The sequence below is a fragment of the Meleagris gallopavo genome, chromosome 4 (assembly GCF_905368555.1).
Source record: "Meleagris gallopavo chromosome 4, MGAL_WU_HG_1.1, whole genome shotgun sequence".
In the NCBI taxonomy this organism is placed as follows: Eukaryota; Metazoa; Chordata; class Aves; order Galliformes; family Phasianidae; genus Meleagris; species Meleagris gallopavo.
The window spans coordinates 29,737,046-29,762,275 of NC_139407.1; the positions used below are offsets into that span (position 1 = coordinate 29,737,046).

At 40.1% G+C, this 25,230-nt stretch overlaps 1 protein-coding gene across 4 annotated transcripts in view; it reads right to left on the bottom strand.

Annotated features, from left to right (window-relative positions):
• The window catches only part of SHROOM3 (shroom family member 3), a 134,223-nt gene extending 112,583 nt beyond the window's left edge, over positions 1 to 21,640 (bottom strand). For all 4 annotated transcript variants that reach the window (XM_085222660.1, XM_085222659.1, XM_085222658.1 and 1 more), the window contains exon 1: positions 21,461 to 21,640. In XM_085222660.1, coding sequence (XP_085078786.1) covers positions 21,461 to 21,625 — 165 coding nt within the window. In that variant the 5' untranslated portion in view covers positions 21,626 to 21,640. The remainder of the gene's footprint in view (positions 1 to 21,460) is intronic.
• Positions 21,641 to 25,230: the final 3,590 nt, after the last annotated feature.

The window sequence follows — 25,230 nt, forward strand, 5'->3', positions numbered from 1 at the left end:
GCGCGAGTTCCTGCCGGCTTCTTTCTCCCACCATTATTTTCTAAGCAACATGAGATCATGACATGCAATTACCTTTTGTGGAGCTCGTATTCTGCTTCCCCCAAATGATATTTACTCAGTAGCTTTTGCAAATGCTCAAGCACAAAGAGGAGGTGCTAAGGAACAACCTGCAACTACCGTTTCACTGCCACACTCACTCATCCTTGATTATCCCCTTTCTGCACATCTCCCCACCAGCTGCCCTTCAAGTATTTAAAGGCCTCAGGAGAAGGCGGACGCATTTGGAAATTCCATGCTTTTGTCCGACTAAGATATATGGTAGATATGATAAATGGCAACATACCTGACATTGAGGAGAAAAAGATAGAGGAATACTGCCCATTAATAAAGCTGACCATGGGCAATTACTACAGCTCGGGTTCAAACATTCAGTTAAGCATTTTGCAAGATTGCATATACACAAACTCTGAGAGGAATGATTTAAATACAGAAGCTTACAAAATGCGAGACTTACATGGTAAAACTGCTCATTGTAATGCAAACATTAGTTGTAAGCAAAAGCAAGAGAATAAGAGTGTCTATAAATTATCTCAGGCATACAGAATCAGTACAGCAGAAAAGAGGACAGAGTTGAAATATATTACCTATTTTCTCCTTTCAATGTCAAAAATGAAGAGTGAGTGAAACAGCAACAGCTGACAAGCATGAGCACTGACTTTCGTGTCATTGCTATATTTTTATATGCATCAGAATCTCATCTCAGTCCATAGCACTGCATCTTACAAAACACTTTTGTCTTACAGCAGCTTCTTGTACTGTATAGACATCCCAGTCACAGGAGTCTTAAAACTTTCCATTTTGGAACCACTTTTCCAGCCATGCAAATATCTATGCATTTGTTCAACCAACTCCTTTTGTGATCCTCCTCTGATCTCATAAGCAAGCATGGAAGTGGTTGATCTCTAAGTAAATGTCAGCCAACAGATAGTTCTTCTCTCTCACTCAGGAAAACAGTAATAGCTGCTCCTTGCCAAACTTGCCTTTTTGAAGGAAAGGCAGCTCTCGGAACAAAACCTGTGTGGCTCTTTACTTGGGCAGCAAAAGACTCACTCAGCTGATTGACTAGATGCATTTAAAGTATCTGCAAATTCTTTCCTTCTGCCTCTTCCTTTTTGAAACATCAATTCAGAGGTTGAATGCACTGCTGAGGCAGTATGTGAAATACTGTTGTAAGATGGTATCACTTCTGACTTTGCTTCTCTCCTGCTGAATATCTATCTCCATAAGCCAGCTTTCTGAGAACAAATATATCAGGGTACCCCACTTCAGTCTTGCTGCCAATCTTCCTGAGTGTGCAAAGCAAGGCAGGAAACTCACGTTGCAACTATGAAAGTGACTTTTCCAAAGGATCTAGTTTGAAAAGACAGCTAGAAAATCATTCTCTCCCAAAATTTCTACTCAACATTATTCCTGAGCTTCATATCTAGTGCTACCTAAGAGGATTCCTGTGTCTTTCCTTTGTGAGAGAATATGCCTAAAATAATTGGTTTTGTACATTAGGGACATATTATTCACTTCAAATAAAGGTTGAAAGAAAAACACAGGCCTATTTCTTAGATGAAAACCTGGTGTCATTACAGTAGAATCGATGTGTTGATTTACATCAGCTAAAGCTCTGGCCTTTGGAAACCATTTTTACATGGACTGTATTTGATTAATTTGATTAATCAGGAAGCCTTCATGGGAATTATGAAGGAGGCAAAAATGACCCAGGTTCTAAGAAAAAGGTCACATGGTTACTCAGCATAAAACGTGTTTCTCTTGTGAACACAAAGGAAAGACCATCACATTTTATCTCTATAAACAATAATGAATTCCACTTTACTCACACAATTCCTCTTTTTTTATTCTTTTTCCACAGACATAATGATCTAGTGAGACTTTCACTGCCTGTGAAGCAACCTGTCATAGATGACAGTGGTACTCCATCATCTTCCTTGTTTCTAACCCTATCTGCTTTGCTCCAGTTCTCACCCACCCTTTCAGGGCAGAGACTGTTCATCTGGGGAAAGAATGACCTCAGAATGCTGAATAAGTTCAAACTGTTGCTGTTTAACCCAAAGAAGGAGTAAGGTAATTTAAATCCCATCCCAAAGTGACACAGATTTTCCCCAAGGGCTGGCGTCTGCATCCAGTGAAAGTTCCCCTCTTCATAGCTCCCACTACTCTTTCTCTCAACACCAGCTAATTCAAAATATTAGGATTCAAAATATTTGGGAATAGCCCAAAAAAAGACAGGGGAGGCATGAAACAAAGGTGTATCAGACAGGGAAAAGGTCATTCCCCTGTTGCTGGGAGAGAAAAAGCTCATACGAAAAAATGTTCTCTCTTATTGCCATAGCACAGATTTGGGATATTGGCCAGTTCCAAAAGGCTGTCCTCAGATTACTTTGCCATATCCCAGTTTCTCTAAGCAGATTATAATGCTCGTCCATCACTCAGATAGCAAGAACCAAATTCCATTTCAGTTACATCAGTGAGCAGCAGAAGAAATATTACTGCTATTTCACAGAGTCTTTCCAGGACAATTCCATGAGCAGACTTCCAGCACTCTGATGGCTCATAATGTCCCTCATAGAAGCACTCAATAGACCTTTAAAAGCCTGTGTTATGCATTTGTGCAAGGAGCAGCAATAGGCAGCAAATGCCTTAAAAGATCTAGAAAGGAATTAAGAGCTGAGGACAACAGGGTTAGGTTATTTGTAATTCCACCCTACAGCAAAACCTGGTATTCTATATGTAATGATGGTGGTTAGGTTAAAGGCTTTAAATACAGACAGAATTAAGTATTTTGTTTCTGTCTTGAACTGTAAAGACATATGCCTGAAAACTGCATGCTGTCCCATAGCAAGTTGCCCTGGTGTTCAGCAGAATTTTGCATCATAAATATAATACTGTATAAAAATAAAGTTATTGGAAAACCTGACTCAGCAATTTACACACCTTATTGCTTGCAGTCACTGTATACAGTCATTGTTAAAGATAGAAACATTGTTGTGGCAGACCTCAACCCTCAACAGCCTGGAGTTTCTGCCTGTCCCAAATCAAAAGTGAGAGATGGAGTGAGAGATAGCAAGAAGTGGATCCAGATTTTGAGGACAAGCTCCACAGGGCTCCTCCTCTTAAGCCTTACTGCTTCCCTCACTGCCCAGGAATTAAACTGCATGGAAAATATAGTGAAAAAGGAATCAGGTCTGTAATCTGATTTCACTTTTATTATTTGTTTGTCTCTTCAGTTTCCATGCAGTTTTTGAAGTATCAATCACCATGTAGGAGAAGTTTGAAAAGAACAATGGTTCCATGGTAAGTGAGTTTCACTAACTCTGTCCATCTCACTTAAGTCCTTGGGGTGAGAAAGTTAAGTGCTACCATACAAGCTCAAGTGATTCCTCACAATTTCCTTAATATTTCATCCCTTTGTATTTTGCAGTTTGCTTCTCCTGAGCTAATGTTTATTTTTCCAGAGAGCGATTATTGTGGTAAACTGATACAGTACTATAAGTGTGGAAAATCAGATTTCACTGCATTCATCCTCTGTACTTAACACTTCATTCCAGAAGGCAATGTGGACAAAGTGGACAAAAAAGAGTCAATAGCAGAGCTGTTTTCTGCTTCAAGGACGGCACCTTGTTCCTAACACTATGAGGACAATCTCCCCATAATCAGAAGGCTACTTCAAGCCCAGCAGCACTTCTGTCTAAACTAAGGAATGAGCAGTTATGAGAGGCAACGTGAACTGAAGGATGGTGTTAAGAGGCAAGAAGAGGTGACCAGCAACCTACGTGAAAGTGACGTCAATGAAGCAATGCTGATTTACACCAGCTCAGGCCTGGCACAGCCTGTTCAACTCAGTCGACTGAATAATTCTGTTGCCTTCGTTATGTGAATTATAGCCAAAGTAAATGAAAAGTTATCCAATGAAAAGGAAGTCCGGGCAGTTCTGCTTCATGAGTTCTTAGCTTTATCCTGACAACCATTCTCTTCACTCCCAGGCACCATTTCTTTTCATTGCCCCTCCTTGATGCTACTGAGCCTCTCTCACCAATGATCTTCTACAGAAGAAATGATTTTGCTTCCAGCATATTTTCTCCAGCTGAGAAGCAGCCAATTTTCCTCTCATTTCAGTGTGAGCCCTCTTTGGGCACGTCATTATCCTCTGGTGCTGTTTGGGGGGCTTGGATACCAAGATATCCAAGAATATGATTATTTTCTGTTTGCTCATCTTATCTCTACCCCTAAACACACTTTTCTCACTCACATGAGTAATGTCATAAAGATAATGAGATTTCTGAGATGAGAATAGACTGGATCTCATTTGTGCGTTCATAGAAATCTACTATCCAAAATTGTGGGAGGAAAAGTCTGGTTTTGTTTTTGCAGTTGTGAAGAGCAGTTGATTCTCTATGGTTAATACAACTCTCTAAGGACATTTCTTTTTCTAATCTTTCGGACTAATTTTTCTTCTTCTAAACTTTTTGTCTTGTTTTAGGAATAAATGTGTGATATCGTGTTAGAAAAGTCAAGAAATGGTTCAGACTCCAGCTGGGAAGAAATGTGAATTCTTCTTTGGACAAGCTCTTCTCAAATGTGATTGTTTCCCCAGTGTCAAATTCCATGGATTTTAGAAGTTGAAGGGGAAACAAATTTTGACATGGTCAGAAACATGTGCTTATAAAAACTTGTTATTGTTGAATAGTTGGTGCATTCTTGGTGCACTCATGTGTAAACTGCACTTTGAGATAGCTGGCTGGCATCACCTCTGGGCCTCATTAGCACACACACGCACAGCTCTCATAGATCTGGCTGCACTCCCATCTCCTCTCAAATATCCCTCAAACCGTTCCCATGTTCCACATGGGGAAGAGATGCAAGAGGCTACAGAGGAGCACACCAGCATCCTGTATACAGCAGTTGTCCTCAGTTAACCTTACTGTTGGCCAAGTTGGTTAAATGCAATAACTCCTCAGCCAAGGCAAGCCTTGGAGAGGTAGGCAGCCAGCCCTTGAGGGTGATTGTTCATGTGCTGGTAATTACAGCCAGCTCAGTAACTGAGATTAAGGTTCAGCAGAAACTCCATTTCTCCTCACATTCCACTTCTACAGGCTGCTAGAGGATCTTGCTGAATGTCAGCGTGCAGGTAGCTCCCAATCCTGTAACAGTGCTTCATCAGCATGGCAAAAGCCAGCAATGCTTACCAGCTGCCCAGCATGAAGTGCACAGTGCAGCCAAAGACAGCAATGTGGCTCAGGTGTGCATCGTGCAAAACTGACCAAAATACGGCAAAACATGTGGCAGGAGTCAGTATGGGTCCTCGGCTGTCTAATCTGCTATCTCAGCTGTGGAAAAATCTTTAAGAAAAACTGTTCCATTTTCACAAGCTGCTCAGACAAGGCCTAACACTACTAAAACCTCTTTCTCTGGATTAGTGCTACCCTTAGATTTAGAGACAAACCTTAGCAGTTATTTGGAACACTATTTGAAATAGTTGAAATAACAAGGTTTTGGCAGTCAGGGCTGGGGGGTGAAGTGCTTACGTGCAGTGCACAAGGTCTCCTTCTTGACCTTCTGTTTAGAGCTAAGTCTTTCACTATTTTTAAAACAGTAAGTTTCATTTCTTCAGTTTAAATTCAAATTCTATTATTTGCTTTGATTTAGAAGACACTGAAGTAATTTCTGTGATTCAATAAAGACGTTATTGAAATAAGGCATCTGGATCAACTGTAAGTGGTTCTTTATAACATCTGATGACCTGAAAATCCATTTCTTCACTTAGCTTCAGTTATCAATAATAATTAGGAAAGACAAATATCTTCCTCCTTTATCTTTCCTGTAGATTTTTGGCAGTGTAACTTACTGGCAGTGCAGTATAGGGTTAGGATATTATTGGCAATGCAATGCAGGAATATGATAGGTATTCTATCTGGCCAGAGCTTCATAAACTGCCATGAAGCCCCTCTGATGACTGTGCTACATGTGAAACGGAGCGAGGGCAAAGTTTTCTACAGTCTTGTGTTTGAGTGATTGTTCCCAAGCATGCCTCGACAATGCCACACTGTTTACAGCATATAGAATAATAAAAATATTCCAAATAACTTAGTAAAAGAAAAATAATTATCTCCTGCGCAATTGCTGAGTCTCCGAACAGCTTGGTGCATGGATTTCGGCCAGCAGGTGTTTCATTGCAGACATGCCTGAGGATTAGAGGAGGTGACACTGACTGCTTGACATGAAATGAGTCATTTCCAGTCCCAGCCTTGCAATGTGTACATCAAACAGAGAGGATAATGCGTACCAGTGCAGAATGTTTTTTCTAAGCAGCTTGAAGTGTACACATCCAAAATGTTAATCTGTAAATATTTATCCTGTGAATATTTTTATTTATCAGTAACATCTGTTCATGAGGCAACTACTCATGTGGAGACACCTTTTCAAATAACAAGCCACTTGGAAGAGTCCGGACTGTCTCTTTTAGAATCGCTGGTAAATTAAATATATTAAAAGTTATTTGCTCCTTAAATATGAGCGATGCCTCACAAATGTAACTTCACAAGTGCAAAAATATCAAAGGATTCATTCACCTGTATCTCTGACCTGCTGACTAATCCCTGTTTGATTCACATTACTGCACATAAAGGATAAAGGGGTTCATAAAACATTTTTTGTTATTCACTGTAAAGCTGTGTCAGTAGCCAAGGATGAAATCAATCAGTATTTCTTGCAAGAAGAAAAATGACACTCCTAGAAAAAAAATAGTTCTTTGTATGAAACCAGGAAGCAGTAACCTGCAATCCTGAATGCCTTTGTGTTTTAAGGTTCTTCTGCTGACACCTCTCACACTGCAATAATGCTAGCAATGTTGCATAACAAAACCAAGTCTACATTTGTCATCCAGTATTGATTTTCTGACTGCCACTCCCTTTATTTAATATAGTCTCTGGCAACAGGGTATGTGTCTTATCAGTAGCCAATGCCTCATTGCTCATTACAGCCTCACATTGATGCTGAGCTTGGAGGAGACGTGGCAAGCTGTAAGAGGAGCAGAAAGCAGGCATGAGCACAAAATGCACTGTGCCAGCTCTTGATGCGTTCAAGAACATGCTGATCTGAGACACACTTCCTCTAGTTCATGTCCCAGTGAGCACTATTGTCAGCTCAATCCATACTGCACAGGTTGATTCCCAGCCATCACTGTTGCTCCTATACCCCACACAGGTTTTTTTGTAGTTGTTTTTTTTAAGAGTAAGTACACAGAATGGTGGATATCATTACATTCCTGGATAAAAGATGTATTTCAAGCATCACAACTGCAATAGCAATTTGAAATGTGCTGGAATAATATCCAGGAATACTGCCACATTCACTCCTTCCTGGCAATTCTACTCAATACCTACTTTTTCCCAGAAGTTCAGTAAGTGCCTTGCACTTCTAAATGGGTCATGAATGAGGACCATTGCAAGTTCCTGCTCATTTTCACTAAAAGACAAAATGTCAAAAAAAAGCCACCGACAGGCTGTATGAAGTGCAAATTCATCCACATTCAATCAGAGCTTTAGTTTGAAAGTCATATTATAACAAGAGCAGGGCACCATATTTAGCAAGTACTAACACTGCTGTAATGTGAATCTGAGTGGCAAGAACAACGCTGCTTCCATATTCAGGTTAAATACAATACATGGTGCTGATCTCCGAAAGGCAGAGCTGAAAGGTTACTTTGAGAGGGTCTAAACATTTAACTTTGACATTTTTATAGCAGAAAATTTCACTTTTGTTTTCAGTTGTTATTTTCATGTCAAACTTCACCTTCATTTGTTTTAAAAGGTCAGGAAAAACTTTTCAGTTCAAACGTTGATTTTTTTTTTCTTTGCTTTTTGTTTTCCCATAATTTTGGCTCAGGACACATAAGAACTTGTCTTTTTATAAGGGTCACCTTATAAAACCAAGATTTCACAGTTCTCTGTTCTTTAAGTTTTACATGTAGTACAGAATATTTTTCACCCTATGGTTAACATAATGTGACTAAATAAAAACAGTAAATCCATAATACCACCTTGATACCAAATGTATCTCCTCCTACACTCTCCCTCAACCAAGCAACACACAAAATAAAAAAGAAATTTCAAAGTCCAGAGACCAGCAGAATTTCTCCTCTGGTCCCTTCCTGACCAGGCTCTTTGAGTTTCCAGCATTTTTCTTTCTGGCTGCTGTTGGTTTTGGCAAAAGCAGTAATACCACTAAGAACTTAGACCCTCTGGTCTATTTCAAAACCGATTTAGCTAACTTAAACCAGAAAAAAAAAAAACAAAACACTTAGCTCTTTGTCAGCTGGAATTTCCACTAATGCCTAAGGGATAGAGGAAATCAGAGAGCACACTACAACCCAGCAGGAAGTACTTCTGACTATGATTAATCCATCTTTTAACAGTCCAACAGAATTTCTGCAGACCTTTGGAAGAGCTCCATTATTACACTCTAGGCCATATTTTGCTTTGAAAACCTTATTACATAACAGAAGCTTTAATGAATTCAGAGGAAAATAAGAAAAGATGTATTACCCTAAAGATTCAGAGAACGGGGAGAAAAAAGTTAAGAAAGGCGCATGGCTTTCCTTTCAATCCATGTGATTATGTTGTGATAATGCCCTCTACAGACCTGTCCATCACTTGTGGGCTCAGGTCAGAGAAGCTCTCTGACCCGACCAGCTGGGTGACACAGGCCGAACAATGATGAATGCAGCTTCAGTTGATCTTGCCAGAAGGATCTCAGAGTTGCCTGTTGAGCAGCTATGAGACAACCACACTTTCCTTTTGTCCATCTTCTCTTTTTTTTTTTTTTTTTTTTTTTTTTTTTGGATGAGGAGTTTGTGGGAGTACATGCAGGGATTAGGAAGGCACAGACTCATGTGCGCAGAGGTGCCTTTCTAACTTGAGCCTCTTGGGCCTCCTTACCTGTCTCCCTGATTATCACCTTTTAGAATGGATATTCATTCCCACCTTGAATTACTTTTAACACCTACCCTGGTACAATAAACTTGCCTTGCAAATTTCTAGGCATTGCTGCTGCTGAGGATGCTCAATGATAGCCCACGGTTGTAGGGTGCCTTGCTACACTGACACTCAGATTCAGCTGCCGTTGGGCTCACTTGTGTGCCTCAGGCCATCTGTGAATGCTGCAGCCACAGCATAATGGAAGATAACGGCTTTATTGGACAGGGCAAACTAGTGCCACCATTTTCAACTTACCTTAACTAAAAGCAGACAGACTCACTCTCGAGTACTGAAGACCCAGCAACTACCTAAAGACAGTTGGCTGAATATTCAGCCTCGTGTACAAAAGGTCACAAAAAGTACAAGGGTGGACTACAACCCCCTGGGAATTATAAAGATGACTTAAAACTGAGATGACTGTTGCATGGGATATCCCACTTAACTAGCTCCACTCACATTCACCATTTCAGCATTAAAATGTCTGAGGCATATTAAACAAGCAAGGAATTTTTTATTTAGTCCTTTCCTCTAACTCTCACAACTCAATTTTTTTCACTAGCTTGCTCATTCACTAATAAACTCCGATTTAAGAGGAGAATGTAATTGTTCTGCAGAGATACCCTCCAAATCCAGTTATGCATTACCTTTCAGTTCTGTAGAATCATCGAATCATAGAATCATTAAAGTCAGAAAAAATCTCTAAGATCACTTAATCCAACCATCCACCTACCATAAAATTGCCTACTAAAACACATCAAAACAACAAGAGAGCTATTTTATGAGGTATATTCTGACCAAGCTCCAAAGTGTCATTGTTTTGCACCCTGGCACCGAGTGATTACAAACTATAAGCAAACAGGCACACAGACACAAATAAATACAGGCATTTCACTGAGTGCTGCCATCTACAACCAAAGCATCTCACAACAGCCATTCACCACCTTACCTGCTCTAGAGGAGGGAAAAACAAGAAGCACTGCAGTTGGTATGCAAGTTATTCTAACTAGAATTTTGTTCGTGGGATTACAACTTTGTTCCAGTAAAACCTGACACTGACTGACATTCTGTTATATTTCACCACCCAAAGCCAGAGTGTCTCACAGAGCAGTGTTATCACACCCTCTCCATCTCAGACTCTGATGAGTCAGTGGGGGGAACAGGAATACGCACTGAACCACTTTGTGTCATTTCTTGTTGCTTTTCAAAGTCTCCTATCCAAGGACTGACACAGTCCAGCCCGTTAGGCTAATGAGAGCTGACAAGATCACAGCTCAAGAACAATAAAAGATATAGAACAATAGACGCGCACCCTGGTTCTCTTCAGCTCCAGCCAGTAGAGGAACCTTTTGTTTAAGCAGCCGATGAGATACACAAGAAGATGTAGAGATGCAGAGCTACTCAAGCGCACTTAGTTTTCTTTCTGCTTACTCCTTTCTCCTGACTCCCAACTCCATTGATGTGTGCTTGTGGCTTACTCTCTATCAATTTCTATTAAACATCAATATAAGTTACAAAAAGATAATGTAATTGGTAAACAGGGAAACCTAAACACAGTTCATTATTAGCAGTTGATGACGGTTTTAAATAAAAGCTAGTATTCAGGAAAACCCATGTTAAAATTCTAATTTTTTTTTCTGTATACTGTTAGTCTTTTCTTTTTAGGAAGCACATACAAGTGAGAAAGCTCATACAGGAGCACAGTCTCCCCACATTCTTGCTGCTTTTCAACACCAGCCACTGGACTCAGAGACCGAAGCATTTCCAGGCTTTTTATTTATAGCATGCTACCACAAAGGACTAGGCTGCATCTAACCCTTTGTCTTTATGTAGGTCGGGAAAGGAAGTCAGATTGCAGGTGACTCTCCAGCTTTGATGACAACTCCGTAGAAAAAACAAAGCTATGATATGGTTTCATGTGGGGGAAGGGCAATTTTTAGGTCTACTCCATACTGAATAAATGGGGACATAGGTGTTGTTTGATAGACTACATTAGAGAATTAGAGTCAGACTTGGGAAGAAGTGCAATGAGTCCTTTTCCTAAAACAGAAGGAAATGTCAATAAATCGCAAGTATAAAGTTGCCAGACAAGCAGCACTGGGGAGGTGCACTACTCTTAGTGTCCCTTGCACAACTGCACAGTGTGCCCCAGGTCCCTTGGCCAAACCCAACTGCCACTGACAGATAGGCCAAACTCAATTGCAGGAGAAAAAAAAACAAACAGCTTTGTATTTCTGGAGAGGGCTAGGCAAGGATACCCCTCTGTGTCTGTGTCTGACTTTCTGGGCTGACAAAAAGGGTGAGTTGCCCCTGATGAAGCTGTGATAGAAACTTAATCCCCTGCAACAATAGCCCAGTACTAGGAAGCATCCCCAGGTCCAGGCATAAGGGAAAGAGGGAACTCCTAAGGGCATTAGCTTCTACATCAGTCTTTTCCCTCTCACCCACCTCCTTCACAGCTTAGCTAATTTGGCATTAGTTTGCATGGGCTGTTTGCAGAGGCATAACAACAGAAGCCTACTTGGAAAGCCTGCAGAAACCTCTTAGCTTGAAATCAGAAATGTGCAGAGTCCCAGAAGAACAAAAATGTTTGAACTTGCCTCCCCAAAAGTGCTGTATTCATTGACTTGCAAGCAGGGAGAACAGTAGTAGTAATTTAACCTAGGGAAGAGTGCCAACAACATATTTAATTGCAAAGTTTGTGCCAACGACACCACAATACTACTATTAATACAAGTCTATTATACAAGACTAATTCTTCTAACCTTTTGCTGTTGCCTTATTGTCAGGTCAGTGGCTGCATCCCTTCTGTGCTGACACTATTCAGTCAACGCTGGCAACTGCTTTTAGGCTAACATGAAGTGAAGCAGGGCAGGAGGGAGAATGAGGGATCATTGATAAAATGAAGATCTCTCCCCACAACCCTAGCCCTCTGTGTCCAAATATTTCTCACTTCTTTCTGTGTTACAACTCTCTCTCTTGAAACTCGAAATGTGTTCTGCCATATATCTGCTCCTGGAAAACAGCCAGATCTTTTGGTCTGAATTCCATTAGCTCATTCCCCAGTTTCTATGAGACTGAATCTGAGAAATGTGGCTCTCTCAGTCCACTGACAAGTTAGGTCATTGAACAATAAATGAAAATCTGAGGCCTGACATAAGGGAAAAATCCACTTTCCTAAATTTAAATAATGCTTACTTTAAAAAACAAACAAACAAACAAAAAAACAACATAGTAAGAACGTATCCAGCACGAGCACAATTTTTCAAGGACATGAATATTCTGACAATTATATGCCATTGTAAACATCTCTAAATCGAACATGAAGTAACACAGACTCCAAGCAAAATAATTATTAAGGCTGCAAAGTCACTGATGTTTTTGCAGATTCGCTAACTCTTGCTTCACCTTCACTCATTGCTGTATTTATATTCTTTTATATTTGCATCTAGGCTATTACAACTATAAATTTGGAACCCCTGCAATAGATTTTTTTTTTAATGTGCTCATAAACAGCACAAAATGACTCTAGTTTTCAGCTGTCATCTGCTGTTATTGTCATGGTAGAAAAGCTGATTATAACCTGAATAGAAAATCAAGAAAAATACTTCTCTAAGACTACAGTTAACGGTCCTTATCATGAAGTCAGTATCGCCCTAAGGCGTTAGAAAACTTTCTGCAACACGCAGTGGACTGGATGCTCTGAGTTCTTCCAAAAAAACCACTTCTTGCCACAACACACCATCTTCAGGGATCCTAGAGACCTTTCTGGCCTCTTTCTGCCCCATGAAACTGTTACCATTTTACACTTCGAAATGAATCCGTTTGCCATTTCTTAAACAAATATTTCAGTTTTACTTTTATCTGTCTTATAGGAATTAATATTTTGCATTTATCTATGCCTCTAAAAGCAAAACAAGTCACAAAAACTGATAAATAATTGCAAATGTGAAGATTTGACATATCTTCAAGAAGTTGCCTTCACCAGAAAAGCAAAAAACTTCTAACTGCTAATAAAATACAACCCTACCAACAATATAAAAAAAAAAGTCTGAAAATTTCAATATCCTAAATTGCACATTTACAATTCAAGTCACATTCAGAAAATAAGGCAGTGTTGATAATGGCTATCGAATAGCAGCACCTCTTTTATCTCTGTTGCCTGGTATTTAAAACACTTTAACTGCTGAGATGGACAGGACAAAACTGCTTACTGCATCTTTGTAGAATGTGTGACTGAAACCCTGTAGAACATGGAGCTATGACATTTGTCAGCTAAACTCCTCATTCAGCCATACATTGGAAAATCCCCATTCTTGAGTGAGAATAGAGAGTGGCTTTCAGGCTGGCAGATTATCTGGAGGAGTCTGTGGGAACTGCAAAACATTGCACCTGCCTGAAAAACGGCACCAACTCAGCACAAGATGTTTCCCGAGGGGAAAGTTAGTATATGGGAGGAATGCACATAAATCCTGTTATTTCTTAATGAGATTTGGGAGCTTATTTCTCACCCTGTGCTTTGAAATGTATCCCACTGCCTATTCTATTAATGAATTTAAGCACAGTGATTTTCTTATCAGCAGGAATCATTCATCACTGAGGTTTGAGGGTTTTTTTGATGGGATTTTTTAATGCAAGTGTGAAAAATTAGTATTATGCTCGAATACCAGCTAGGATGTTAACAAGCTGTGTCCTGGATAAGCTGGCCTTGTCTGTTCCTGTTGTCCTTTTCCTGATTTCAATTGTCCAAGAACACTAGCACCATTTATTTATTTATTTTAAGTTCATGGCAAAGTAGCAAGACCTGTGGAAACAGATTTAGGCAGTGCCTAAATATAGAACTCTATTTCCAGCTCAGCCACACGAATGAGCTCTACACTAGCCTTTTATCACATGAAACAAATTTACATTAAGAAGGTGATTTTCTCACTGTAACACTGGGAGCATGATACACAGTCACAGACTGTATTTAACAACTTCTGTCTCTTTAAAGAGCTGGGGTTCTGGCAAATCCATCTGAACTACACAGACCAGATCTCCTTAAAAACAAGGATCTGGTTATATGAATTAAGGGTTTTAAGTGGACCAATGAAGGAGACAGGGACCGTTTGGATGAGACAGATATGGTAGCTGGTAGCCTGTATGTACAGCAGAAATTCCTTGTTCTACACATAATGGCAGGCGTGGGTTGGACAAGAAAAGAAAGTTTCCCCTAGGCAGCACCAGAAATACAGCCCAAAGCCTCTAGAGTGATGGAAGAATACCAGCCAGTTCTTGTTCATGCTCAAATCCAAAGTCTTCAGTCTCAAGTGAGGAAGAGAGATTTACCTTCTGGGTTGATGTATATCAACAATTTTTAGGGTTTTCTGACACTGGTCTTGGATATTTTTCACTGCCATCAGATGGAAATCCCCTCAAGGCTTTGTATCCACGCAATTAAGCGGCAAAGATTTTGTGGTTCAGTGATGTATTTTCAAAGGCCTCAGTACATTTTTTCTCTGACTCCCAATGCTTGTTTGCAAGCAAGTTACAATTCATCTCATTTTCTCTTTCAAAGAGCTCTCCCCAAGTCTGAGCACTTTCTGCACAATAGATCCATGCTGGATTCATGCTTCACAGTTTTGAGCTCTACCAAAAGATCCTGAAAAGCAAATGCTGATGAAATTTGAGATGAGATTAGCTCAGCTATTACTGGTGATGGTTTTTCCTCCTATGTCTTGAGCTCCCAAGAAGTAAGAGAAAGGCTGAGTTTAGTGGAGTCTCCCACAAGCAACCAGTTCTTCTGCACAATCTGCAGAAGTGATTTGAAGAGTGCATTCTCTGCTTCTCATTCTAGGATCAGTGTAAACCTTAACTATGATTACACCTGTTACAGCCAAGTGAACAGGGACACATGGCATTTTTTCTAACTAATCTCTTTCACATAAGCTAAAGCCTCTGCAGGATTTATGAAGGCTCTGCTTACTGACTCAAAGGATTACATGTTGTTTTTAATCACAATTCCTCTCCGGCCAGGAACCTGAGAATAAAATATTTTGTCTATTAAATCTTTTTGTTACTTTGAAGGATGCCATTGTGCCAGGGGACGTTCAGGTTGGATATTAGGAAAAAATTATTCTCAGAGAGAGTGGCAGTGAATTGGAACAGGCTGCCCAGGGAGGTGGTAGAATCACCATCACGGAATCATAGAATTGCTGAGGTTAGAAGGAACCTCGAGAGATCATCAAATCCAACCCTCCTGCTAAAGCAGATACCCTACAGTAGGTCACACAGGTAGGCATCCAGGCAGGTCTTGAATATCTCCATAGAAGGAGACTTCACAAACTCTCTGGGCAGCTGTTCCAGTGCTCCATCATCCTCACTGTAAAGAAGTTAATCCACACGTTTATATGGAATAACTCCTTCTCCTATTGCTACACACTACTGAGATACCACATACCTGGTTTCTCAAAGGCCTGTCCAAGATCATACTACCCAAAACCTCGATTCTGACACGCTGTTCCTCAGCTGGTAATTTACCTGACCTACTCTCCTTCTTTCTGGGTCCCAGTCAACCATGTGGCATTGAGGATATAGTTAGTGGGCATGGTGGCGATGGGACAGCAGCCAGACTAGATGATCTCAGTGGTCTTTTCCAACCTTAATGATTCTGTGGTTCTATGATTACACTACATATGCTTTTCTGCAATTCATATTGTTGCAGTGCAGTGCAGTGATGCAAACCTGATCTTTCAGGCAACATATCTCCATGGATTCAGTTTGAAATTTCGCTGTTTGGGTTGATCTCTGGTAAGGAAGAACTATAAAGCATAACAGGCCAGGTCATGACAGACATCCCCATCAGTCCTCTTCTTAGCATAGAGGTATGACTCTTTTCAAGGGCAATTTTCTTCCACATGCATGTTCACAAAAGCCATGTCACTGAGTTGTCTGTGAATCTCAGAATTCATCTGTGCTGATCATTGTTAGTAAGGACAAGCAAAGTATTCCCAAAAGTTGGGGTCATCATGGTGAATAAGAGACCAGCTGACACTACTCCTATCTTCAATCTGAAAAGCTCCTACTGCCTTTACTGGGGCAGCACCAGCGCTAAGCAAGGTACCACTTACATCAGTCAGCCCATTTGTCTGTAGTTGCTAATTCAGTGCTTTGGAAGTGAACAGAGTCTTTTTGTGCCAGAGAATGATTGGCAGCCTAATGGAGGGAGCTAACAATAGAAGCCTTTTCATCAAGCAATTCCCTAGCTTTAAGAAGAGGTAGGCAATCCTGTCCCATGTGCTGACATCAGCAGTCTTTTGTGAGGCCCTAGTCTCAACCCTGAAAAACAAGAAAATGTAGTGAAGAACTGCCCCTCTACTTTCTGGAACAATTACAGCATCAGTTCCCTTCTCCTCTGAAAGTGGAGGTCCATCGCCACCACACTTCCGTGTCACCTGGGATCAGGCACCTGCCTCACCTATTACCAGTCTAACAACAAATGTCAGACATGCAGGCGGATGATGTTGCACAATGAACCCCTCTGCTCGTCAGCATGCAAGAACACCTTTCTCCAATGCAAAATATAAAGGCTGATCTGGGGGAGGGCAGAGAGACGGGAATCAGGAAGAAATTGCTTCTGCTGTCCAAACTGATTTAGTCCTTAGCCTTTTTACTACAACTCTGTTAGGATATCAGTCAGTGCAGGCCCAGGTGCTTTTCGCTCAGAGGATCACCCTTCTGCCTGCCTCTGGACTGAGACCAAGCACAAGCAACTACTTTCTGATTTAGCCCTACACAAATCACAGCCCACTTATTGCTTTCCCCTGGGAAAATGAGAAGGAACAACAAGCACATCACTCTGCCATGCTCTATCAACTGATGTAGTTAAAGACCAAAAGATCAGCACACAGGTGATTCTTACATACCAATCTTGTTCTGTTCTTATACACAAAAAACAGTTCTAAGGACTTGACATATTATACATGACATCCGTACCTGTGGCTCTAAATGCGCGAACAGAGCTGAAAGCACTCTGCAAGAAGGCATGAGTGTAACAAGGTGTTTATGGCTTTGAAAGGAATCCATTCATCAACACACTTATAGTAAACAAAGACAAAAAGCGATAAAGAGCATTTTTCAACATTAGCAACACAGAGGGCCTAAGCTATTCTAGGGCATTAATAAGAAAAACGAAGTCTGTGTCTATCCAAACAAGAATGAGCATGGAAAGGTTCAAACAAACAAATGAGCAAATAAAATCATAGAGGAAGTCACACACCTCTGACTCCAATTCGTGTCCTCGTGCCTTATCTCAAATCTGCCAATTTCAAATAAGTTCCATTAATGTGAGCATCAACTACCCATCTTGGTGCTTGCAGCCCTGCATAAAGGCTAAGCATTTCTAAACTGGCAATTGTTACACACAGGGATGAGGAATGGGTGAAAAAGAACTGTCAGTTTGTGAGACTATTTCATTTTGCCTGTAGGGGCTCTGGGCATTTGCATGGGGAAAGCAGGTGGCTCACAGGCCTACCCTAATGGGAAAGTGCTACAGAGTTTGGAGTCACACCTGAAGCAGAGACAGGGATAAGAGTCCATCCACGGACCAGATAAAACCCAGAATGGTCTTTTATTTTAAAACTTTTATTTTTTCCTATATCTCTGCTGAGAGATAAACCTCAGAGTTTGTGTCATACTTCCAGCCTGAGTCCCTGTAAATGACTTATCCTTTTGAGTTCAGGGAACTGATGAACTACAGCACAGTGAAAAGCATTCCCAGATAGTTGCTATTTGAGAGTCAATGTCTGAGGTGCTTCAAAGGAAGAGAAATAACTCTTTCGTTCAATCATCAATATGAAGCTCAAAATAAAAGTGCATTTCAGAGTCCTCTAACAACCAATGATATTCCAAAGGCTTGTGCATAATAGCAAGAAAATGACTGCAGAAATAGATTGCTTGGCTCCAGAATAGTTAATACTGAATAATGTTTCTTGCCTGAAAAACCCTCAGAGCAAACAGAGAGGGAATAAACATTCTGATCCCAGTTTGCCTTTGATGCCTGGAACAGTCAGTGGTTTCACATGATATTCATTATCATATCTAATAACATTGCTTTCACAGCTAAAAATGAACCAAAACAATAATATACAAATGGAAATCTGGGTATGCATATGGTTTAAATTCCATATAGCTTATTTCTGAGGATCCGTCACAAGCCTGTGCTTAGATGGCACATCAGAAACACTACACACAATCCTAAATTCCTGTGGTCCAACCAGCAGTTCCAGAAGACAAAGGAAACTTCCTTAGGCTCCCAAGAAACTAAGTGCTGCTCTAGGCCAGTCAACACCCTGAATTTCCATTTAGCTGACATAGTGTTAGCATTTCGAAATTTCTTTTTCTGAAAATGAGTATGCTCTTTTAAATGTCCTATACAGCCAGAATCAAAAAATAACACTATTAAGCAGCTTTCATATGAAGAACTGTATATAGCTGAGAAACAAGGTAGAAAAAAAGTAGACTAGTGGGAACGTCAAAGTGTTTTCCTAAACGGAGAGGGGAAATGTGGGTCAGATGTAAGAAGAAAAGAATTGTTTATGGTCCATCCTCCACCTAAAACAAAACAAACTGTGAAAAGACCTGTGCTGAAAACTTAGAATTAGCCATCGTCAAACTGCTTCAATATAGTCTTATGTTTCCATAAGCAAAAAAGAAGAGTTAGTATATAAAGGTCACCTGTTTTAACTACCTAAATTTATGTTAGCTGCACAACCAACATTTCTGACAAGATGATTTAGACTTGATTCCATGATGTGCTGAGCATCGTGCCTGATTCAGCAAAGCATTTCCAGCATGTTTGACTCTGTGTGCTGTCTGTGCACTCAACCACATACAGTCAGGCTGTCTTACTGCACAGGAGCTCTGCATGCATCTATACAGCAAGATGTCTTTTGCTGAGAAGTTGTAACAACCTTGCTACTGGTGCAAAGAACTGCCAAAATGATGGTAGACAGATCTCAAAAACACCACCTTCAACCAGCTCAAAATATAGGTCAGATTTTTGCTATATTTGTGGGTCTCAAAGAACACCAGTTCCTGATGACTACAAATAGCTATCATATTTGAACAGACTTGCTGTCTTGTCCTTTAGTCTGTAATGTTGAGGTTGCACTGATTTAAGTCGAGCTACAAGCTTTCATAGGTACCAAGTTCAATATTTACTGAAATCTACTTTTTTATTTACACTGAAGCCATTTAGCACAACTCCGTCAGTGCAAACAGACCTCGAAGCGGATGTAAATATGATTTATTTGCCAGAACAGACTGGGAAGTTGAAAGAAAAAAATCCCTACCTTAATTTTGAATAACCAGGAATGAAAATCTGATATTCATACTTTTTATATTTACAGATAACATTGTTTAGAAACGTTGTACCTGCATGAGCAGTGCTAGTGCTCTTGTGTAAGAACAGAAGGCTTTGGCCTGTAACACGGTTCAACTGATTATTTCCCACAGTTCCTACCTACTCCACAGTATAATTAGGATAATACTGAATTAGCTACATTACGAATACACAATTCATTCTAAAGAGTGCACAGCGAAATCCCAGAAAAGAATTCAAACACAAGAAGAAATGAGTTTCTCAGATTAAATTGGAAACCTGAAAGCAGCTGTAGGTGCTGCACAGATTCCAGAAAGCATAGCTTTGTCATGCAAACTGTTCTCCAGCTTAGCATCACTAACACATAAGCAGAGCAAAATGCTCACACTGACAGCACAAACTTAGCAGAAGCTCCAAGTTTCTTTAAAAATGCACATTTTTGCAGTGCTGTTTCACAGAACGCAAGCACAAGTCATACAGCTCTCAGTGGCACTACCCACGCTCCAGGCATGTTTGACATTAAGGGACCTCGTTGTTGTGGAAACCAAATCCCATAGATTAATTAATGTTCAGCATCCAGAGCCATCTCTCTTCCTCTCTGCCTCCCTGCCCCCAATTAAAAAAAAAAACAAAACAAAAACAACAACAACAAAAAAAACCAGCACAGGGTGTAGAGCTTTTTATGTCACAGAAGAATGTTAAAGCAAAAAGAAACTCTGTTTTCTCACAAATGTAGATCACAACCAATATGTAAAGAACAAATGTGAAGTGTTAGTCCCTCAATGCTTATAAAATGAAAAATATAAGACCATTTCAATGAGACTAGTTTTGCATTCTGTGGCAATGCCAAACTATACCCAATAAAGTAATGCAAGAAAGAGAGTTCAGTGAAATCTCTAAAATCCCTTTATGATTAAATAATGTTTATTGAAGTCTTCCTTTTCACTTTCATCATGCAGATGCACAAACTGCTAACAATTTCTTTCAGGTGAACTATTCAAGTGACTGGCATTTTCATGTGAATATCTGCAAAATTAATTGCAGAATTTGAACAAAATTGATTTAGCATTGATTTAGTTTTCTTTCAGTTGACATCAGTTCTGATCATTTGCATCCCTTGCATGTGTCCCAGTTTACATGAAGAAATGGGATTAGGTGACAGCACACATGCACGTAGTGTAGCTCACTACATAAATGTTACTATAAAGAAGCAGAATGCAGAGAGGTAACATGAAGGAGAAAAATGACTAGAGCCACTACAAGTAACATTTCAGAATTACCTAAATCACATTTTCAAAACAGTTTTAGGGCCACAGGTAAAAAGTACTTCAAATATTCACAGATTCAATTGATGCTTTTGAAAATCCACTGTTGTAAGGGTCTGCATCTTCAGGTATCCAGGTTCTTTTATAAGCCTGGTTCTGATGAGAATGAGGAACACTTTCTCTCATTTGTTTCTCAAAATATTTTTGTCAGCTAGAACACAAATCTAGAAGGTGTACAATACTGAGAAGATCTTTAACAAGCAAAGAGTACATAGTATGAGTGAACTGCTAACGTAACATATATGTAAACCAAATAGGAATAAGCATTTATTATTATTTTGTTTTCCACACAGATTTCTAATTAAGGTGCTGCATCACATGATATAAAACGCTTTTTCTCTCTTCACAAGAGATTGTTATTGATTACTGAACGCGCTCAGATATGCTGTTTTCATGATACAAGAAACTGAATCATCTCACCAAAAAAGAGAGCTCTTTCTCCAATTCATGAAGTGACTTCAATGAAATAAACAGAGATAATTTCTAAAAGTAAAAATATTTCCTGTGGGACAAAAATTGTACTTTGATAGTTAAACAGTGGTGAGAGCTCTCGCATATTGCTCAAACAGCTAATGAGCAAACCTGGTGACTTCAATGGGTTCTCAACAGTTTTCAAAATCACACCAAAAATGCAGTGCTAAATGTAACATTTCAGTGGTAGTTTACAACTCTTGCCCTTCAAGTCTGGCACAACTCCTAATTTGTTTGCATTGCAATTAAAATAGAAAGACTACCTTTGAGATGATTAATGGCTCCCCGTTCTCCAGTCCGCCCTTCAGTGTGAATCCCCATGGAGCGCCTCCTTGCAGCAGCGCCTCCAGGTAGATATATCTTCCTCTATGGTTTATGCTGCTCTCTGAAGATGATAGGCCGGTGTCAACATTGTCCAACATCCTCATCTATTCTATCACATACTCAGTCAGACATCAAACCGACTCTGGCAATCACAGAATAATAAAGCAGCAAATTAAACTCCCCAGAAGCCCACCACGAGTCATCCCCAAACACGTGAAACAAGAAGCATTTGCGTTGGAAAATTTTTCTTCAGAGTTGGAATCCAAGGTGATGGGTTAAAAAATGTTTCCCACCAGCAGTTCTGAATGTTGTTTCTCCTTTGGAACTGCCACTTTTTACTGCTGTTTCAGCACTGTGCTTTGCCCATTTCCAGGTATTCTGAGCATGACAGCTTTGTAAAGATTTCTCTTCCTGTCCTCGGTCTATCAAATTTAAGTTTTTCAGTATGTGGGCTACAAAAGAAAAATCAAGCTTACACATTTAAAAGCCATTGGCCAGCAAATTGCCAAAATCCAGACGAATGCTTCATTTGTGATTGATTATCAGTCTTTTCCTCCTTTCTGCGTGCCATTTACCATTACAATGGCCTTTTTGCCTCAGCCCACTGCACGAAAAGAATGGAAGCGTCTTCTCCCTCTCACGCTCTGTTACATTGTCCGCTTACTACACAATTCTCTGACTTGACAAAAAAAAAAAAAATAAATGCTCGGGGAGCATAAGAGAAAAAGTCCATTCCAAAAACTATTTTGAGGGATTTCAAATGTGAAATAACTCCTCATTTATTGGAATAAAACGATGCAAAAAGTCTATCAGCAAAACAGGAGAAGTAGGTGAAATTAATCCTTTGGGAAATATGCTAAGACGATAGCTGAGCTCTTTTCATTCTCTGTGCTCTCTCCGATCATCTGCCAAAGCTACTGCAGCTAGTGCTACTATGAGAGAGGGCGAGGAAGTGAGCGAGAGAGAGAGAGATGGATTAAGGCAAGAAAAGCAGTGCTGCCCAATCGTGCACATCAAGCACGCAACACTAAAATGCAGTGTGCAAAAGCTGAGGCTCACCCTTTTATTATGCCTCTAAAACCCACAACCTTCTGTTGTATTTGTGAAGGAATTGTAACAATGCAAACTGCCAGCTGCTGAAAACACAACAGACCTGTTCCAAATCAGCACAGTAGAGCAGTACTAAAAATTTCACTCTCATAAGTGTTCTTTTTCCACATGGTACCCACTGACTTCACTAAACACGTCCTTTCCTCCAAACACTACACTGTCACTGAGTGAACACAAGAAATCTGTGCTTTCCCCACATGTTGAACAAGAATCAGCAGTGAGAACTTTGGATATTTTTATGAATGTGGGCAGTCACCACTGACTATGCACAGTTTAGGATTTTGAGTGCATCTGTTATTTTATCTAGGCATGTAGGCTCCCTGGCATTTATCTCACTGCTTTAGCAGATGTTGACTTTACTCCTAAAATATATCACTAGAGATGTACACAAAAACTTCCGTTTTATATCTGTACTTGAACAGGAGGATGAAGAGGGCAGCCCACAGATCACCCCCTCTCCTGCTTGCGTAGCTGAGTAAATAGATACCAGCCTGTGCCTGTAAGGTGCTTGCACTTTTCATCTCACAGCACCTGGGATGTGCATCATTTCTCCTCCCAGCTTTGAAAGCAGTGAAGACTTTGTGTTAACAAACCTATAATGAACTCTACTGCGCTCAGATCCTAGCTGTGGGGGAAAGCTTAGAGCTGCAAATCTCAAACAAGAAATCTATTTACATTTGTTCATGCTGCTGCATTCCCAGTCCCTTTAAGATGTCACAGTTGTCCCACAGCCTTTTATTTGCCCTATTTATCCCAGCTCTCATCCCTGATAATCAAGAGGAGGCATATAGAAAAGACACCCTTCTCTTTCCTTTTTAGTCCCTGCTTATACTGAGCTCTGTACTCTCTGATTCCCTCCCAGGGCCTGATTTTTCATTTGCTTCACATCATGATCAGTCTTACAGCTTCTTTTTATCTAGAAATCATCCTTCACTTCACTTCAAATCAGATTTCAAGTACTCCTAGTGTTTCACTGTAGAAACCCTCATTCCAAGTCACCACAAAGAGCAATTCATTTTGGTTCCTCTGCAGGACTTGCTAAGGCTCCAGGAGTCATCTCTTGGGGCCATACATCCTCCTATCCATAACCATCAGAACTATTTAAGACTGTGAGAACATGCCAGTGTATTAACAAGACAAATAACTCTGAATTCTATTCATTTTCGAGAAAAAAATATTGGTCATTGTATCTAATGCCTACTGGCACCGCATACTCAGTAAGAGCTGTATTTCTCATGGTGCTGGCAATGGCGATGAGTAACTTACAATCACCCTTTCTGAGGTACTTCTTCTTCTACTCCAGAACTACAGTCCTTTTGGGTGCTGAATACAACACACCAAATACAAAATCATTTTTGTCAATAACATCATCAACTTCGTCACCATTTCAATTGCAGAGTTTTCTCCCCTTTGTGACTGATATGCTCGACTCTTGCACTTGACATAAGTCTTGCTCAGTCTTATGAGCCACAGTAGGCCTTGATGTGACTGTTCCTTGAAATAGACAGTGCCTGAATAATAGAATGCCTGGTGGATGCTCACAACTATGACCATAATCAAAGAAGATTGAGCATTGAGCCCTAAAACAATGACCCACCGGAATCTCCCATGAAGATATAAAGAATTACATTGAGGAGTCAAAACCAACATGATAAGATTTTAAGTTTGACAACGAGTCACTTTTTGCTGTAAAGACATCAGTTACAGAAAGCCTGATTTGAGCTATCTGTGCTGAAGCAGCAGGCTGCGCAGCAGTGATTTCTTCTGAACTGGGATGCTTCTCAAGATTACCCCCTTGAGGTTGAGAGATCCTTACTAGCTATACTTGCTGATGAGTGAAACTTTAACCTTTAGTATATTTGATTTCTGTTAAGATTTAGCAACTTAAATATGCAGTAGACTTACAACTGTGATTCTTGTCACCGTAACAGATTAATGATATTAGTCCACTTACCGTAATAAACCAAGTGGCTGCTGTATGACTAGAACTGTGTGTTTAGTATCTCCTGCAACACCCCACTGCCTTTGCATTTGTTAATCCTTTCAGTCATCAGCTCTAAAAAATACTAACATACACGTACTTGCATACATCAGAAACCCATGACAAGCTAAAGAAAATGGTCTGATCAACAGCCCCCAAAGCATTGCCAGATTCTGTTCTGCTTCCTCAGCAGTATCTCATTCATGTGGGAGTTAAAAATCTGGCAGTTACTCATAGAACCCAATTTCCATCCTGTTGAGAAAACTGCCATTTTCACAATCTAATCTCCCCATTGATGCCTGATTTTTTTTTTTAACTCCAGAGATTACAGCAAATCGAGGCCCACCCCTCTAAAATGTAACCTTCTGCCAGATTCAGCACAAACAAACCCAGTGCACAATAACTTAAAAACACACAGCCACTATTGATGAAGAAAGCAGAATTAACAAAATACAGATGAGCACTTCTGGGCATGAGGCTAGAGCTAATTCTCTGATAAATAGATTTCAGTGTTGAACACAAACCAATATTCAACAGTCACCTACATATAACCATTTTGAAATCTTAAACATAAATCCTTTTTCCCCCACCTTGCTTCTGGCTAGAACCTCACATAGC